This window comes from Pholcus phalangioides, unplaced genomic scaffold, assembly GCF_987345545.1.
Source record: "Pholcus phalangioides strain wild (caught in Gottingen) unplaced genomic scaffold, Ppha-v1.0 ptg000009l_1, whole genome shotgun sequence".
NCBI lineage: Eukaryota > Metazoa > Arthropoda > Arachnida > Araneae > Pholcidae > Pholcus > Pholcus phalangioides.
Window position 1 is genome coordinate 41,952,648 of NW_028301602.1, and position 19,015 is coordinate 41,971,662.

The following is a 19,015-nucleotide window of genomic DNA, read 5'->3' on the forward strand; positions in this document are numbered from 1 at the left end:
CATGCTCCTTTGTGTTGTCTGTAGCCTTTGTATTGCCTTGCTTGTGAGTGTCCATGTTTCAGCTATATAAGTTAGTACTGGTAGCACACACTGGTTAAACACTTATTTTCAGGCATAATGGCATGCGACTCTTCAGAATTACTCAGTTTTTGTCAAAAGTGCTCCATCCAATCCTGATGCTTCTGATTATTTCATTAATGCTTCCGTTGTCCATGTTAATTTCTTGTCCGAGGTGAATACATAGCTTTCTACTTCTGTCTGTGTTGTCGAGCAAGATTTTCTTCCTCAATGCAAAGGGGTTGAACATAATTTTAGTCTTTTGCAGATTCGTTTTCAAGCCCACCTGAATACTTGCCTTTGCCAGTTCTTGTATCATTTCTTCTAGTTCGTCTGGATTACTGCTGATAACATCATAGGTAAAATGCAAATAGTTGAGAAAAATTCCCCATTTATTTTAATTCCTTTCTCATCCCAATCCAGTTGTCTGAATACTTCTTCTAAAATAGCAGTAAAGAGTTTTGGCGAGATCGTATCATCCTGTCTGACTCCATTTCCAAGTTTAATCTTTGCTTTTCCTTTATCCAAATGAATAGTTGCAGTTGCTTTGTCATATATTTTCTTGATGATATTGATGTTTTCAGGGCTCAGCACGGATCATGGCCTCAAAACTAGTGAAAATAGTGACCAAAATATTTAAAAAAGTGACCAAATAGTGACCAAAATGCTTAAAAAGTGACCCAATAGTGACCAAAATAATTTTAGAAAGAGACCAAATGGACAATGAATTTTGATTACTACCAAATTGAATGAATTGAAATTGAATTTAGTTTTCACTGAACTTTGTATTTCAATGGAGCTCGTCGAAATTGCTTTTTTGCTTTTTTTACATAATAGTGTGAAATAAATCAAACTCGAATTCATTCTGCTAACCAGAAAAGTTTTGAATAACTTATCAAATTTATCAACAACTATGTGTGAGAGAGTAACATTACATCCTTTCTAAGTAACAGTAGCAATGCCTTCCCCCCCCCCCATAGGGGCCGTTCAAATATTACGTCATCATAGATGGGGGGTAGGTTGAATAACGCTTACGTCATCAACCACCCTTTATGAAAATATGAGTTAGGATTCGGGGGGGGGGGGGGGGGGGCAGAGCTGATGACGAAATTTTGCTGACAAGGGGGGAGGGGGTCAAAAATGGCTAAAATTTGCTTATGTAATACTTGAATGACCCCATATTGCTATCCACAACCCATCTTAAAATCAATTTAAGCAGGAAAAACTTCAAAACGGAAAAAAATTTTCACATTCAAAGAAGGAAAAAAAAAATGAAATAACTAAAATTTGATGAGAGAATTTGTCCCATCTACATTCTAGTGGATTTTTCATTCATGCTATGCTATGAATGACAGAATACAAAATGTACTCAAACTTTTTTTAACTAGTACAAATTTGATTTACATACCTAGGTTTGTATAATATGTTCCAACAAATTTTAAGAAATTAACTTAATGATTAAAAACCATAAAATTAAATTTTTAACATTTTAAATTATTAAATTAAAAAATTACTTAAATTACTGAATTAAATAAATTATTTAAATTATTAAATTAACTAAATTATTTTAATTGTTAGGGGCCGTTTAAGTATTACGTCATCATCGATGGGGGGGGGGTTTCTGACTTGCTGACTTTTGATGACAAGGGGGGGAGGGGGGTTTCGATAATGCTTACGTCATCAACCACCATTTATGAAAATATGAGTTAGGATTCAGAGGGGCAGAGCTGATGACGAAATTTTGCTGACAAGAGGGGGAGGGAGGGAGGGGGTCAAAAATGGCTAAAAATTTGCTTACGTAATACTTGAACGGTCCCTTATACGTTGAGGGAGGGCAATCCATCCCCCCCCCCGAACGTCAATGGCAGAGCCTACTGATGTATACATGATGTACATTAATTGTCATCTGCCGCACCTCTAAGACCTTCAAGTCTATCTGCACCTATGGCTGGACTGGGAAGGGTGGGTGGGTCTACTCTTTTACAGACGGAGGGGGCTCCAAAATAATACTACCCTTGGGTGAGGGAGAAAATAAATCAGTTTTGAAATTGTTTGGTTTTTGAGAGAAAAATTTGTAAATATATATTTTTCTTTTTTTTTACACACAACATACACCCCTGCAAAAAAAACATTTACTACTTTACCCAGAAACAATATAATTTTGCCCCCCCCCCCCCGTAATTTTTAACAGAAAAAGACTCTGCGGTCTTCCACGGTAAATTTCCCATGAACCTTGTAAGCACCAACGTGGCGACTTCTTTCCGCGAAAAACCAATCGTCGTTTTGCGGCAGTCAATTCAAGATGGCTGACAAAGGGCACATGAAATTACAAAAAAATACATAATTTATAACATGAATCAACCAAATATGCGGCAATATGTGAAAATCGATAGAAATATATCGGGAAATACGGAAAATTAGGATAAAATGAACACAAAAATCGAATCAACGACATACGGGATTTATAAATGCGGTTGATAGAGTTTATGGATGCTGCTGTCCGGGCTACCTATTTTAGCGCGAAAAAAAGTCGCCACGTTAGCTCTGACTCCTCCCGTAATTTTCAACGAACAAAAACAGTGAATTCGCCTCCACCCGGGGCACCGATTTACCATGGCCGTAATACGACATTTTTTCTGGAGGGGAAACATAGTTTTACTGCCCCTTGACTGTGAAATTCGATAATTTTGCAAAGGAATTTATTTCCTTTTCTTAAATATACCATTCCATCAAAAATTCCATTCGAGGCATTGCCCCCCACCCCCTAGTTTTGGATTTGATCACGGTATGTAGCAACCCGGGCCGCAAGTACGAACGAAAATTTACTATCGCCCGGGGCCGGTATCCATTTTTAATAACGGAAAAATGAGTAAACTCTGCACCCTTCCTCGTTCAACACCCGTGGAACCAGACCCCGCCCTCTCCTATTGCGGTCGTAACAGCGACTCGACACAAAAACGTTGTAACAACTTCCGAGGTCTAAAAAGAGGATTTTTTTACACAACACCGAGAATGGAGCGCAATATGTCGATATTAAGTCAACAATCAGCATCGTGAACATGCTCTAAATTAAGTTACGGCCAGAAGCGGATAAAGGTCAGTTGTTGACGGCCCCGGGCATAAAAAAAAATTAATATTACGCCCCTTAAATTAGGAAAAAATTATAAAGTAGGAGCCAAAGGCGCGGTCGCTGTGCCCACCGTTAAATCTGCCTCTATGTACGGCTCGCATTTACGTTAACTGAGTTTTCATCAGCCTGATGACCAATTTTCATCTGATTTGGATAAACTAAACGTTGAATCCGAAGGTTTTTAACAACTGGCTGTTGCGAAGATATATTTTGGAAAGAGAAAATTCAACTGCCCCTGCGGGGAATCGAACCCACGTCCTTTCACTTTCCGGGTGAACGCACTAGACTACAGAGTCAACGAATCTCTCAATCTTTCCTTGGAGCTCGTGTACACTGAAAAGGACCATACATGGACGGCCAGACCAGACTCAGGCCAAGCGCACAACTGCTGACGCTACCACCAGATGGCGACTTATGGAAGGATGACGTCACTCCGCTACTACACGAAGGTTTTTAACAACTGGCTGTTGCGAAGATATATTTTGGAAAGAGAAAATTCAACCGGAAAGTGAAAGGACGTGGGTTCGATTCCCAGCAGGGGCAGTTGAATTTTCTCTCTTTCCAAAATATATCTTTGCAACAGCCAGTTGTTAAAAACCTTCGTATGGTAGCATAGAGTGACGTCATCCTTCCATAAACGTTGAATTGCAGGATTCTGTGATCTTTTCATAAATAGTTCTCCTTTCGATCATATCTGGGGCTACGGTTTCTTGCTGAGATTTAAATCCAGTTAGAAAAATAGTACGAATTTTATTTCTAGATAGATCGCGATTTTCAGTCGGATGATATTTTTTTTATTGTAAGTAAATTCAAAGTACTTGCGAGCTTCTTTAACGTTGGCCAGCTACAATAATATTCTCCAAAGCGTACTAATAACACGCTTAATAAGTATTAATAGTATGCATCTTTAATATGCGCGCTTTGGTATTCTCCCGCTGCGCGTAAGTTAGTTTCTGCACGGGCTTTCTTTATAAACTCGCTCAATGTAAATGAGCCTTTAAATCGTCATTTCAAATATTAAAAAAAATTAATAAAAGTAACGATAGAACAAACAACAAATGTAACTTGCTCAATACTCCAAGAAAGGAATTTGGCCCTTAGGACTAAAACTTTTCAAAACAAATAAAATAAAGGATCAATTTTAAAATAAGATGAAAATGAAAGAGCGAGTGGGGAAATAAGAAAGAATGGTGGTAGAGGAGGGGAAAATATTCTTTGTTGTAAGTACGCCTTTTACGCTATTTTTTTCCGACGGGCTTTTCCATAAAATGACTCTTTAACCAAGGAGCTTTCTTTCCAAGCGCCTTGAAATCAAGTTATGCTGACGTCACACGGTATGCTCCCGGGTAAGACGCCTTCATTAAGGAGTTCTACTACCGGGAAGATAAAGACGCCTTCATATATATATATAGGGGTTCCTTGTACGATCGTAGTTCAATGAAGGGAGGGAGAAAATTAGCGATATTGAACAGGTAAAGTTCCTCCTTGAAGAAAAGAAAAACACTGACAGCAGAAAAGCGTGCGCGAGACCGAGGTTTTTTTTGCTAAAAAAGTGACCTGGGCTCGAAAATAGGTAATAAAAGTGACCAGCTTCTAAAAAAGTGACTTTTAGGGGAAAAAGTGACCCGTGCCGAGCCCTGTGTTTTTTTCAATTACTGGGAGGATTCAAAAGTGACAAACCATTGTAAAAGCATATACATGTCTGAAACACATTTCTAAGGAACAGCGGTAACCAAAGTAAACATTCCAAAAGTGATTGTTGAGACCGAGAAATCAACGTTGTCCAACAGTTTTTTGCCCATTTCAGGCATTTGCCCTGTTATGACGAACTATTAAAGCAACCTATCATTCAATCTGGGCCCTGTTTGGTATATATGCAAAATTTGGCGATGATCGATTTAAAATTGTAGATTTGTATAGAGAACATACAAACAAGCACAGAAAATCAATTTTATATATATAGATGTGTGCATAGAATCAGAAACTATCATTTGACAGTAGTCATGAAGCAGCAGATGTGAAGAGAGTCAAACGCTTTCTCAAAATCAATGAAGGCCATACACAATGGTAATTTGTATTCCTTGTGTTTCTCTACGAGTTCCCTGATTAATTGGATGTGATCCATTGTACTAAATCCACTTAGAAATCCTATTTGTTTTTTTTTTTGGCTCCGTCCAATTTGGATTCAAGCCATGGGCGGAGATACGGGGGGGGGGGGAAAGGGGGCATTGCCCAACCTTCTTGAAGCTTAACTGCATCTTGACTGTATATATGAGGCATGTATAATAAAGTTTCATTTCCCCCCAACTCTTCTGTTCCCCAGAGTTCTGTTTCCCAATGAAAAAGATAACTGGTAAATGAACTGTATGATGACTGTCAGATTAACTTTGGCAAGCATGGAAACAGTATACGGCCAGTCAAATATACTCAAAACCTGTTTTGGATATGATTGATGATTTATAGAGAGATGCCCAGTCTCTTTAAATCTTAAATTGAGACAAACAGGATTGTTACGGATAGTGAATAAACACAATTTAGATTTCTTCACATTCCACAAGTCGAACAGGACTGCAATGTCAATAACTTTTCATTGAGATTCTTATATTATTTGTACTATAAATACCAGGGCTGTAACTAGGCTGGGCCAACGGAGGCACTGCCCTTGCATCCCGAGCCAAATAGGGTACCCACAAAACTTTGCATTTGTTTTACATAATAATGACCCTTTCAAGAGGGCCCAGTACCTCGAGAAGGCATACTACGGCCCTGATAAACACAGTCTCGATATAATTTGTCCTCAGTGATGATGTATTTTTGATAGACCGAAGTGTAAAATTCAATCAATTATTGCAAGTGCTATAATACAGTAGAACATCTCTAATCTAGACAAATTCATAATCTGGACACTTCTGTTAAGAATTTTTTTTCTAAACTAGGTACTTTGATATTTTTTTCTTTAACCAAATTCAGTTTCAGTATTTTTCTCTATTGCATCTGCTATTTCATGAATATTTTGTAACACTTTCTCCCTCTTCCCCAGATGAATTGTTTGTGTCCAATGCGGTTTTTGGGATTCTAGAAAAATTTAAACAATGATGGCCTCTTGTACGTATCTCAATGAATATGATTGATCAGTCTCAGCTTTGATCGAAAGTTTTTTTGATTAAACTTTTCTTTATTCATTTCATTCCTCCACATTGTACAGTTAACTTTAGTGTTTTTGAACTTGTCAAGCACTCTATTATTTTCTGATATTATTTAAATGAATTTCCAAACATGAACAGCATTCACACTGATGTTGCATGATAAAATTCCTTAATGCGGAATAACTTATGTCCCGTAAAGTCTATAATACAGAGGTTCTACTGTATATTGCATGCTGCAAACAAGTTAAAAAGTATTATACACACAAGCATTGGAGGAGGTACATCAATGAGAGGATCTGGGTGCTCTCCTTCGTATTCTTCTTCTTTCTGAAGATCTGGACATTTCTCTGCATCGTTTTGATTGTCTTTTTGCTTGGCTTGATCTTTGCTCAGATTATCCTTGGCAGCCAACTCTGAGGGTTCATTCTGTTCCACACCCTGGCCACAATCATCTTCATCCAAGTCGTCTTCATTATCATCTTCATCCTTTCCACCCCATAACTATGAAGCAAGAAAAAATAAATAAAACTTGCATTGATTTGATTGTAAAACTTGATTAAATTTTTGGTTGGTTGAAAAGCCAAAAGGGAGGGAAGAATTTCTTGATCTGGGGGAAGACTGGAAATTTTTAATTTATACATGTATTTACAGCCGCTCTTTGACTTATAAACAAAATATGCTCCAAGCAATGCATGTAAGTTCAAATGAAATCAATTTTGTGGTAATTCACTAATTTACAAGGGGTGATCAAATGAAAAGGTACGAAACGACATAAAAACGTAACAGTTAAATATTGCATATTCCGCCATGGGAGAACGTAGCGAGACATCTCGGGATGCGATTGGAGTCTGACTGGGATCGGAGCATGCGCGGGCGCCCGCATGCGCAGGAGAGAGCAGAGGCTCTTATCAAAAGCGGCGTCCAAATGATGCGGCAGTCCGTATGAGGACAAGATGGCATTCATGTTGCAAAATTCGACGATTGAGGAGCAGCGAGGTGTTATCCGATTTCTGACAGCGGAAGGTGAGAAACCGGCAGCAGGATGGTGACAGTTTACGGGGAGAAATGTGTCTCTGACAAGTCTGTCAGAAAATGGAGTGCCCGTTTTCGTGCAGGCCGTGAGAGTGTGGGTGATGACCCGCGACCAGGCCAGGCAAACACTGTCATCATGAGCGATCTCATCGACAAGGTGGACGACCTAGTGAGAAGTGATCGGCGTGTCACATTGCGAATGTTGGCGGTGAAGGTGGATGTCAGCTATGGAACCGTGTGGACAATTGTTCACGACAGGTTGCGATATCGGAAGGTGTGTGCCGCTTGGGTTCCGAAGCAGCTCACCGACCAGCAAAAGGAACTGCGTATGGGGCTAGCACTGCAACATCTGTTTCGGTATCAGGAAGACCCCGCTTTCATGGAGCGGATCGTCACAGGTGATGAGACCTGGTGCCATCACTACGAGCCAGAGACAAAGCGGGACAGCATGCAGTGGAAGCATGCGTCATCACCTCCCCCTAAAAAGTTCAAAGCCGTGCCGTCAGCAGGCAAGGTGTTGCTCACCATCTTTTTCGACGTTCAAGGTCCGCTACTTGTGGAATTCCTCAACCACAGAAAAACCATTAACTCTGATGTGTACTGTGAGACACTCCGATGCTTACGCGGGTCCATCAAGAACAAAAGGCCGGGGCTGCTCACGAAGGGTGTGGTTCTGCTCCATGATAACGCGCGTCCACACGTCTCCAAAGTCACACACATGGAACTGGCCAAGTTCAAGTGGGAGCCGTTGGACCATCCGCCCTACAGTCCGGATATGTCGCCCTGCGATTTCCATGTGTTTGGTCCACTGAAGAAACACCTGAAAGGGAAGCGCTTCAACTCAGACGACGTACTCAAGGACGCTGTGAAGGACTGGGTCTCGTCAGGGCCACAGGAATTCTGGGAACAAGGAATCCTGCGGCTTGTTCATCAGTGGGATCGTTGTGCTCAGGCCTATGGTGTATATTTTGAATAAAGTCTACATTTGTACCCACCGTGTCGTTTCGTACCTTTTCATTTGATCACTCCTTATATGATCAAAAATAGAAAAGCGATTGTCAAATTGAATTTTTTTTGCCAAATGTCACCAACCATAGACGAACACAGAAAGGGGTTGTGTCACCCCACCTGGAAATGTTTTTTTTAATACTGGAAGAGGTAGACATCTGCCCACCTCCCCTGCTTTCAGGAAGCCTGTATCTGGCAGCCACCAGGGCATCAAATCTTTTTGTGCTTCAAATCTTCATGTTACACACCGCTTGTAACTTGGAAAATTGAGTCAAACACTCGCAAGTCGGGGAGTGGCTGTATGCATATATTTTCTGTAATTTTATTTTATTTATTTCAGGTTTCCAAAAACTAATGAGCTACAGTTTATAGCTGATTGCAAACAGTGGTATGTTCATCATGCATTGGTTCATATTTGAAAGAAAAATGGAGTTAAAGCAGTTTATCATTCTTTTAAAATAAGCATATTCATTGAAGTAGGTATTTAAAAATACTGAACCAATTATGAATTTTAAAAAGTTTAACAAAATTTAAAATACAAATTACTAACTATAATACCAGGTTTTTTTCAATTACTAGGAGTATTGAAAAGTGACAAACCATTATAAAGGCATATACATGTCTGAAATACATTTCTAGCGAACCACGGTAACTAAAGTAAACATTTCAAAAGTGATTGTTGAGGTTGAGAAATCAATGTTGCCCAACAGTTTTTCGGACATTTGCCTTGCCCTGACAAACTTTTAAAGTAACCTATCATTCAATCTGGGCCCTGTTTGATATATATGCAAAATTTGGTGACGATCGATTTAAAATTGTAGATTTGTATAGAGAACATACACAAAAAATCAATTATATATATATATAGACGTATGCTTAGACTCAGAAACTATCATCATTTGACAATAGTCATGAAGCACAATATAATTTAAATTTTTTTGATCACACAAATGAACAAGATCATCTTTACACAAACAAGAAGGGATGGGAAAAGAAAAGAGATGATCACAATAGTCATATACCTGTTCTTTCAGTGTATCCTTTCTTCCATCTCCAATGTCACCTAATGTTTTATCTAAGTCATCATCATCAAGTTCAGACATATTATCCTCATTATCTTCCTCCTCTTGTCCATCTGCTTCAGGGCTAAATGCAGTCCCTTCAAAGTCCTCAGACATCTCTATACCATCCTCTTCATCCTATATAAAAAAAAATAATTTAAGATTAAATTATGAAATAAATCAAAATGGTAACAGAAATGATATGAAACCATTTTTTAGGTCCCTCCGCCCCCCCAAAAAAGGCAATAATTTGCCATAAAAAATATAGTGTCATTAAATCACAATTCAAACTTCTCAAGCACATGTTTAAATGTCACATATGTGCAATTCATTGATTGAAATTTTAAATTGCAATTTAAAAAACTAATAAGTATATAATCATCAACTATTCTTTAAAAAATATTCACTTTTATATCAGATGGTTCTTCTTTCTCAGACCTTTCCATATCTATATCATCAAGCTGATCTTCAGTTTTAATATCTTTGCTCACATCTTTCATGCCTTCACCCTCACCCAGACCCCCTTTCTCAATGTCATGGAATTCAGTAGCATTCCCTTTCTCAGGAGGCATTAAATCAGGTGGAATACAGAAGCCCTAGAATAGAAATGCAAAAACATAAGTTCTTGTAAAACACTTATTAAAATTAAGGCATATTTTCATCCGCAAAGATATCTGAAATTACTTTATCAAATTACCTTTTGAACAACATCATTGAAAATTTCTAACAAAACAGATAGTAATTTACAGGAGGTTCTGTGCACTGCTAAGAAGCCAGCAACATAGAGCTTCAGCAATTCTGAATATTGAGAAAGGATGGGGACAATATTGAAGAAATACCTGAAAAATATTGTTACATGTAATAGTGGTAGTACTCTGCATAAAACTGGCATTAAAGTTATATCTCGAGACTGAACATAATAAAAACTATTAGTTTTGAAGAAAAGGTTTCCTAAAAATTTAACAGCATTTTTTCACATTGTTTAGGGGGAAAAAAAAATGTGTTACAGTAGACATTTTACTGTTTATTGAGGCTCCAATAATTGGGATAAATGGGTTGGTTCAATGGGGAAAGGTAAGATTTTTTTTTCAGGATGGGGAGGGGGGACACAAGTTGCCTTTTTACACTTGACAAAGGATCATACTTTGATGGTACATATATGAAATCTCAAATATTTCACTTTCTAATGTTTTCAACCTTCTTCATTGAACTGTGAAAAACACCCAGAGATGAAATATACAGATATAATAATAAATACAGATAAATAGTCAAGAAAACAGATAAAACTTACCTCCCAAGTGTTTCAGTATTTTTACGAGACTGGCTGCTCAAAGAAATGTATTTGGCTATTTTTCTGGTATGCTTGGCTATCTTCTGAATGTTCAAATGCTCTCTGGCCTTAGACATCCATGGAAATATTTTTTCCGAAAAAAGTTTTTTTGAGAGAGTACCAGAGTCAATTTCTTCTGTGACTTTTTTAGTTTCGATAGAGAATGTGTAGAAATCGCCTATTGACTTCAAAACAACAAATAACAGTTTTTCAGCTGATCTCACCTGCTTATCCATACTACTAATACTCTTATTTGCCTCATCTGCCTCTCCACATAACTCAAACATGGCAGTACTCTGCTCCAAAAATTTCCCCACCTCTTCCATCAAAATATCATTTAGAGAGGAAATAAAAGTTGCTAAACTGTCAAACTTTTTATTTCGTTCAGACATCATGAAGAGAGCTTTGGAATGATTTACACAAAATAAATTCAACAGACCATAGGTTTCCCTGTAACCTAAATATATAGTATAAAGCCTTTGCCAACTATATAGCACTGGAACTTTGTCTGAGTTGACTACAAAAGTATTAATTAATGCCTTGATATCAGCAATAGCTGTTGTTACGGCAGACATCACCTCAATCCAAGTCTGGTTTTCAACAGTTGACCTGCACAGTTCAGTACTTAATACTTGGAGAACTGAAAACGAGAAACCATCTGATTCTTGAGGACAACAGTTCAATAATATTTCCAACTGCTGCAATGCGACTAGGATCTGTGTTAAGAGTACGGTTAGTTTCCCCTGAAAGATAAATATGTATAATAATTAATCAAACTTATGTGATTATTCAAAGTCTTTGGGGGCTATGTTATGTATGCAATATATAAATATACATTAGAACAACACATACAGAGAATGCTCCCTACTAATGGACACTTATTTTTCAAAACGTCACCAGATTTCAAAGTATTTTACTATCTACTAATGGACATTCCACTGTAATACAAATACAAAATCAGAAACCACAACAAGCAAATTGCCAAACAAGGTGGCTGGGGGGAATAATATAAAACTGTAAAAAACACTATAAAAAATAAATATTGGAAAAAGACCATAGAAATATGGTTATCATAAACTAACATACAGCAATCCAAAAGCAAAAAATCAGAGGAAAAAACAAATAAACTGGCCTTAAACATATAGTTGTCATTCATTAAAGTATGGACAGTTTCTCGATTACATTACAATATCACCAAGTCTATATTCAACCAGCTTGTCATATTTTCTCTTGAAGGTGTCTATCTTGGAGAAAAAATTCACAACAACCAAAGATAAATAAGCTATTCCATGCATTTACAGCCCTATTACCTATGGCACAACCACCTGGAACAATCCCTAAGTAACCAAAACTGGTGTCCCCGAGTTTAAGCAGTTGATAGATTGAGACTGTGAAACAATATTTCATAATCCATCACAGATATTGGCCCCATTGAAGATCTTGATACTTCTGCCATATCTCCATGACAACTATGTTGTATCAAAGAAAACATTCAATGAATCAAGTCTTTCTTCATAGCTCAAGATGTGCATATCCATTAATGTTCTATAGTGGCACTTTGCACCCCCTTCAATATCACCAAGTCTATATCTCCACAAATAAAGAACAATAAAGAAGGCAAATACATGGAAAAATATGAACTTGAAACCATCAGGAACAACTTTAAAAGCCATTACAGAGAGGCCACTCAAAGAAAGAATCTCATAGTCTCACTTCAGATCAAACAAGATAAATAAATGATTGCATATACCTCCCACTTTACTACTTCCTTCTGTGTTGGCAGCATCGTTTCACTTGAATTCACAACACTCATTTTCATCCGACTATCTCTCGAAGAGATGACCTGTCGGATTGAGTCCAATATTTCACTGACAAAACAATAAAATAAAAATAAATTACACGTCTTTTTGAAAAACAATGAGAAAAATTTGTTTTTATAGTAAAGATCTGATTGAATAATAGACAAGAATGAGAATGTCTATTATTATTCCATTAACGTAAAACATAAAAGCATTTTCAATAAAAATGAAAGAATAAATTAGAATCTGGAGTTCAATACAAATTGACAACAAAATTATTATTCAGACATACCCTTATATTCCTTCCTTCTTGAAATTTCAGTAAAATGACCATTTAATAAACAATAAATTTAAACAAATAATAAAATGTTTGCAATATTTTCTTAAAGTGAAATTATTAATTTAAACATTGATTTGATTATGAATGAACAGAGCCATAGAAAAAAAAAGATCTTTGAATAGCTATGTCTACACTGGTGCGTTTTTTCTGCTTCGATGCGCTTCCCACTGGCACACCTGTCATCAGGCGTGTTGTAAATCACTCAGGCGTGACTCAAACTTGAACGCAGCCATTTTTTAAGAGGCATTCCATTTCCTTCTGCTCCACCAGGTGTGGAGACTTTCATTCAATTTCCCTTTCCTTTTCTTAAAGATTCAGTATTGTTTTATATGTTTTTCTCGAATTTTTATGATGTCCTCCGAAAAAAAACTGACTTTTGAAGACTTCGGGTCACGTAGTGCATTACACGATATTATTGAAGGTGAATTTAAATTAACGGTAATTATAATTGCAAAATTATAAATCAAATGATTGTCTTGAAAATGATATTTTTGGTAGTTTCATATTAAACTGCTGGTCAATTTCTTTTTCATGTATTTGCGAAGAGCTCGCGTTACGAAGGTTTGCTGTGCAATTATAAAATAATTCACGAGCTCTTCGTGGGGCCATCTCAATGCATGGAGCAATCCAGACACGACGCGAGAACTGTAACCAGATGTCTTGGAAGGCTATTTATGATAATAAGATCTAATGATATGATTTTTCAAAGTATATAAAGTTGGTACGCCCTCCGAATATCACTTTCATCGGACGTCCACGGTGCTGTTGAAACACTTGACTCCACGTTTTTCCAAACATTTCGTGGAGGCACACAAATAATACTTGGTCAACTGTTGGGGGTTCACCCTTACCAGATGCAAGACCCCTTTACCAGTGCTTGTTTCTTGCATGGGCAAATGGGGCACGTGTCCTTTGCCTTGCAATTTTAGGGGGCCCACAAATTTGGATTTCCTTTCCTTTATTTTTTTAACCTTCCTTTCCGAAGAATATTTCCAAATGTGGAATTTAATTTGAGAGTAATTATGTAAACTCTTTAAATAATTGTACTCTGTAGCAGACATATTCAACCTGCTGCTCGCAGGCACTGTGGTGCTTTCAGAGTGCTTGATGCTTGTGTCCGATTTCATGTTTGCGAGTACTTGATTAACGTCCCAATTTGAGCACTTTGTACAAATTGCATTCAACCATTAAAATCATCTTGATTTCAAGCAATCATATGCCAAACTTGATAAGGGTGCACCCTTTTTGATGATGGGAACAAGCATTGTGCTTGAGACTAGAAAAAAAGTTGCCTCAAAGAACGTTATATAAAAAGGGGGTGGGGAGGGAAAAAAAATTCATGTTTGCACAGGGCCCGAATTTATGAGGAACAGGCTGTGCCCTCTTCAGCGCACTAATAATCTTCACTATTTTCTCAAAAACTGTACAGTTTTATGCAGATTTTATTTTCTTGTACATTATTAGAGCTGCAACCAGAAGCATACGAAGGACCAACCTTTCGAGTAGCACACCGAGTTTAGGGACGAGCGCACAAGAAATTCTCTTCCAGAGAAATTTTGTTACTGACTGTCGAAAGTACGGTATTTCAAGTTTGAAAACTGATTGAAACATATAAAATAATTTTCTTTTGATATTCTGATTTACGTGCGAAAATATTTTAAATCTTTGATCATCTTGGGGGGGGGGGGGGAAAGGAACCACGGGTCACCATATTCTGCTACTTTATTATTATGAAAAATAATTTAATTTGGAAATTTGAAGTTTTTCACTTCTATTACCAAGGATTTAGTGCTTTGGTGTATGAATAAACACAAAAATAATGCTGCGCTGACTATAATTTTGAATGAAAAAATTATTTAAATATGTATTAAATTACGACTTAACAAAATAGAAGTATACAGTTTTCTTAATTTCTTTGACTCGACTATATTCGGGTAAAGTTGACGAACGACTTGATTAAATTTTTAATTTATTCCGAAGTTGAGAAACTTTGAGAATTTTCCGTCTTTTATAGAGCAATTTTCCCTCACATATTTTCACATTAAAATGTGGAAATTGCATTCACTGCGACAGTTGCATCGGCATGTAAATTGAAAGGTTTAGCCGTACACGTGTAGGCAGAAAAAAGGCACGCCACTTGAGGCATGCGATAGAGTTCAGCGGTAAAGAAGAAAAAAAAAAAAAAAAAACAAGATTGAAAATTGAAAGCTGTTGAAAGAAGACTCACTAGTAAGGACATAGCTAATGTAATGGTTGTAGCTACCATAATCACTGAGAATGTTACTACTACTAATATGAATGAACTACTACTAAACCACATACAGACCTTATCTATATTCCTCAGTGAAACTTCTAACAAATTGGCACATGTTGGAATGCGCGTGATTATGATAAAAATTGTTTTGTTGTAAATGTTTCAGGCAATGAAAAAACTGATATATATTTCATAATATAAACAAAACTAGTAAACAAATTTCATTATTTAAAAGAAAAATATTCTTGATTATTCTCCAATTTTTACATCCAGGAGAACATTCTCACCTGACATCTCTGTGTGACCCTAACATGAAGTTCGTTTCTGTGAAATGCTTGTTATGTGTAGTGTGCTGCCATCTACTGCCAATTTTTCTAACAATGAATAAAGTGTTATGATTGAATAACTGTATCGTTGTAGGCAGGGTTGTTTGGTTAACCAAGGTTTAAACCCAAATGACTGTTTTAAAAAAACCACCCAGGTTTTTTTTTCAAATAAAGATTTTTCGTCACAGAAGTAGCCAAAGTGGCTAATATTAACCACATATGCTAGCCCTGTTACATTTTGATGCTTTATCTTAATAAGATCAAGTAAGCCCATGAATATGGGTTGCCTCACATAGCCACTTTTTTGTTTTATTTGCCATTGAAAGTAGCAGTAATTTCATCACCTGTTAGAGGCAGGTGATGATCACTTGATGAAGTCCAAAAAAATAACTAACATTGGAGATGCTGTATATATTTGGAAAGACTTAAAGAAATTTAAAGAAAAAACTTAAACAAAGAAGTGCTACAGCATCTAGATGCTCGCTACCAAATGGCTCTTACACCTGCACATTTTCTGGCATACATGCTGGATCCCAGAAAAAAAGCACAAGATCTCTCTGAGCAAGAAAAAAAAAGAAAAGATGCTTTGAGTTTTGTAAATCAAAAATATTCAATAAACTCAATGATGCCATTGATAGTGAAATTTCATGAAAAACCATCAGCTTTTCAATAATATTTTTTCGAGCGTAGTGCATTACAATCTGTCACACCCTATGAATAATGGAAAAGTCAGGAAAAAGACATAAATGAGTTCAACAGCAAAGTATTCAGTGAAATAGAACAGCTTCTCACTGCAAAAGTTTCTTCTGCTAGCGTTGAAAGAATGTTTTCAACATTTGGTTAGGTACAATCAAAAATACAAAACAAGCTAGGCTTGGAGAAAGCATCATAACTTTTTTTGTTTAAAGCTTTTAATTGATATAATATTTCAACATGGATGAAATTTTTATGCTGAAATTGTTTAAACATTTATTCAGAAAAACCCAAAAGCTTGTAATTTTTTTGAGAAAAAACATGTCTAAATAATTTTTGGTTTTCTCAGAATGTGTCATATCTATAAAATATGTAGTTGTCACTTTGGAAATGTCTTTATCTGAAACAAGTGTATTGTATGCACGTTTTCAAAATGAGACATTTCCTTAAAGAAATATTGCCAGTTAACAGATTTTTTTAAACTAAAACTTCTGAACTCAAACAATTTAATTTTTTATTTCAGTCATTTTGTTTGTGGATAAACTCGATGTTGATCAACATTGAAACAAAACATTATCTTTTTGATTTAATCTTGTATTGGCACTTCAGTTTCTTATTTGTAGTTAGAGATGTGTGTATTTACTGGTAAAACAGGTTTGTAAATATATATATTTCTTATTTGAAATAATTTACATTTTTCAATCACCAAAGTAAAAATTTTTTTTTAATTTATAAAATTATTTTTGCATTTATAAATTTGACTAATAACAGATGAAACTGGTCCAAAATGGTATAATGAAATATATTAAATTGCGAACACTAGTTTTTATTACAATGTACAAAATATTTATAGATTAAGTTGGCAATAGAGTGTATTACATCTATAAGCCAAAAAAATGTATTATAACTAATTATTTGAGGTTAGAATGTTTTTTTTAGAAGCACAGTAATTTTCATTTTCAAACGATAAAAAAACCAAAAAACCCTGTTTTTTTTGTTTTGTTTTTTTACCAACCCTGGTTGTAGGCATGTTGCTCTCTGTGGCGAAACTGTTTAATGGGAAGATTGGGCCTCCACACCAACCATGACTCCCCACTCTGTCCCCCCCAGGGGATATAAGATGGTTTATCTCAGGAGGCGTAGGCCATGGCGGGGGAAGATCGAGCCACATTTGCACCTCAAAGTCGGGAACCACAGAATATCAACTTCAGCCAGGGGTCAGCAAGGATCATGGCCTCAAAACTAGTGAAAATAGTGACCAAAATGTTTAAAAAAGTGGCCAAATAGCAACCAAAATATTTTTAGAAAGAGACAAATGGACAATGAATTTTTATTATTACCAAATTGAATGAATTGAAATTGAATTTAGTTTTAACTTTGCATTTCAATGGAACTCATTGAAATTGCTTTTTTTTACATAATAGTGTGAAATAATTAAATCAAACTTAAATTTCAATTTTTTTATTAATATGTTAGATGAATGATAACAATACATTAGATTAGTGAAAACCACCAAGGAGACACCAAGGTCCCATACTGGTTGTTACAATGAAGTTAATTCAATAACATTTCAATTATCATACAGTGTAAAATAGTCACTATGTACTGATTTTTGAGATTGAAAACAAAAAATCATGAAAAAAACATCAAAATAGGAAGGGGGGGGGGGGTTGGGGGAAATGTGATCACACAAACACATTCAATACATAAAATACAAATATATATGAATAATGAATAATGCAACGGTCACAGGGGGGTGCCTTAGTGATCATAAAAAAAACAACTATAAATCAACATATGATTATGTATGAATTGGACTGGCAGAGCAGAGTTGACAGCAAGGGTATTTTAATGAATAATTCAACAGCTGGAGGTGAAAAGTAATACACACACAACAGGGAGTGATCGAGATTCCGTGGATGAAATCAGAAATAATTTTCAATATTGAAAATTGGTAGCATGTGTTTTTTGAGGTTTTTTCTGAAAATTGAAAATGAGGGGACTGTATGAGATCATTTGGAAGGCTATTAAAAAATTTATGAATGAGAAAGCTAAAATGTTTTTTGAGGATAGTTTTATGAACTAAAGGCATTGAGTAAATAAAATTGTGTCTATTAGATGTAAAGAGAATTGGTTTTTTTTAAATTATAAGTATGGATCGGTAAAAGTATAGATGTCTTAAAGGAAGGATGTTTAATTGAAGAAAAAGTTCATTTGTTGGAGTGATGTAATTGCTTGCCAAAATTCTAATAACTTTTTTTCGTAAAGAAATAATGGGTGCAATATTGGTAACATAATCACTTCCCCAGAGTGGCAGACCATAAAGTAAGTGTGAATGAAACATTGAATAATAATAGGTTAACAAGAAAGATCGGTTTACATATGGTTTCAGGTTGAAGAATTTGTATAAAATGAAACGAAGTTTCGATTTTAAATGATTACAATGAGATATCCATTTTAGATTTTGATCAATATAAATACCTAGATATTTTATAGAGGATATTTGTTCTATATGTTGACAGTCACATGGATTATTACTAGTACAATTTGGTTCATGGAAAATTATGTCATAGTCAATATGTGGAATATTGTGTAAGGAAAAATTTATAAATTTACTTTTGGAAATATTGATATGAAGATCATTAGCAATAAACCAATTACGAACTGTTAACAGATCGGTATTTATATTGTTGATAAGTGTTGGGTAGGCATCTCCTGAATAAAGAATTACAGTATCATCTGCAAACATGATGATTTTACCATTGATATTTAAATTACATAGATCATTGATAAAAATTATAAATAATAATGGTCCTAAATTAGATCCTTGTGGGACTCC

At 35.9% G+C, this 19,015-nt stretch overlaps 1 protein-coding gene across 1 annotated transcript in view; it reads right to left on the reverse strand.

The window, feature by feature from the left end:
• The window catches only part of LOC149083093 (midasin), a 376,364-nt gene that overhangs the window by 22,901 nt on the left and 334,448 nt on the right, over positions 1-19,015 (reverse strand). The window contains exons 80-85 of the mRNA XM_089236227.1: positions 12,515-12,632; positions 10,726-11,507; positions 10,132-10,273; positions 9,842-10,030; positions 9,396-9,572; positions 6,598-6,834 (exon numbers count right to left, since the gene is read on the reverse strand). Of these exons, the coding sequence (XP_089092353.1) occupies positions 6,598-6,834; positions 9,396-9,572; positions 9,842-10,030; positions 10,132-10,273; positions 10,726-11,507; positions 12,515-12,632 (1,645 nt within the window). The remainder of the gene's footprint in view (positions 1-6,597; positions 6,835-9,395; positions 9,573-9,841; positions 10,031-10,131; positions 10,274-10,725; positions 11,508-12,514; positions 12,633-19,015) is intronic.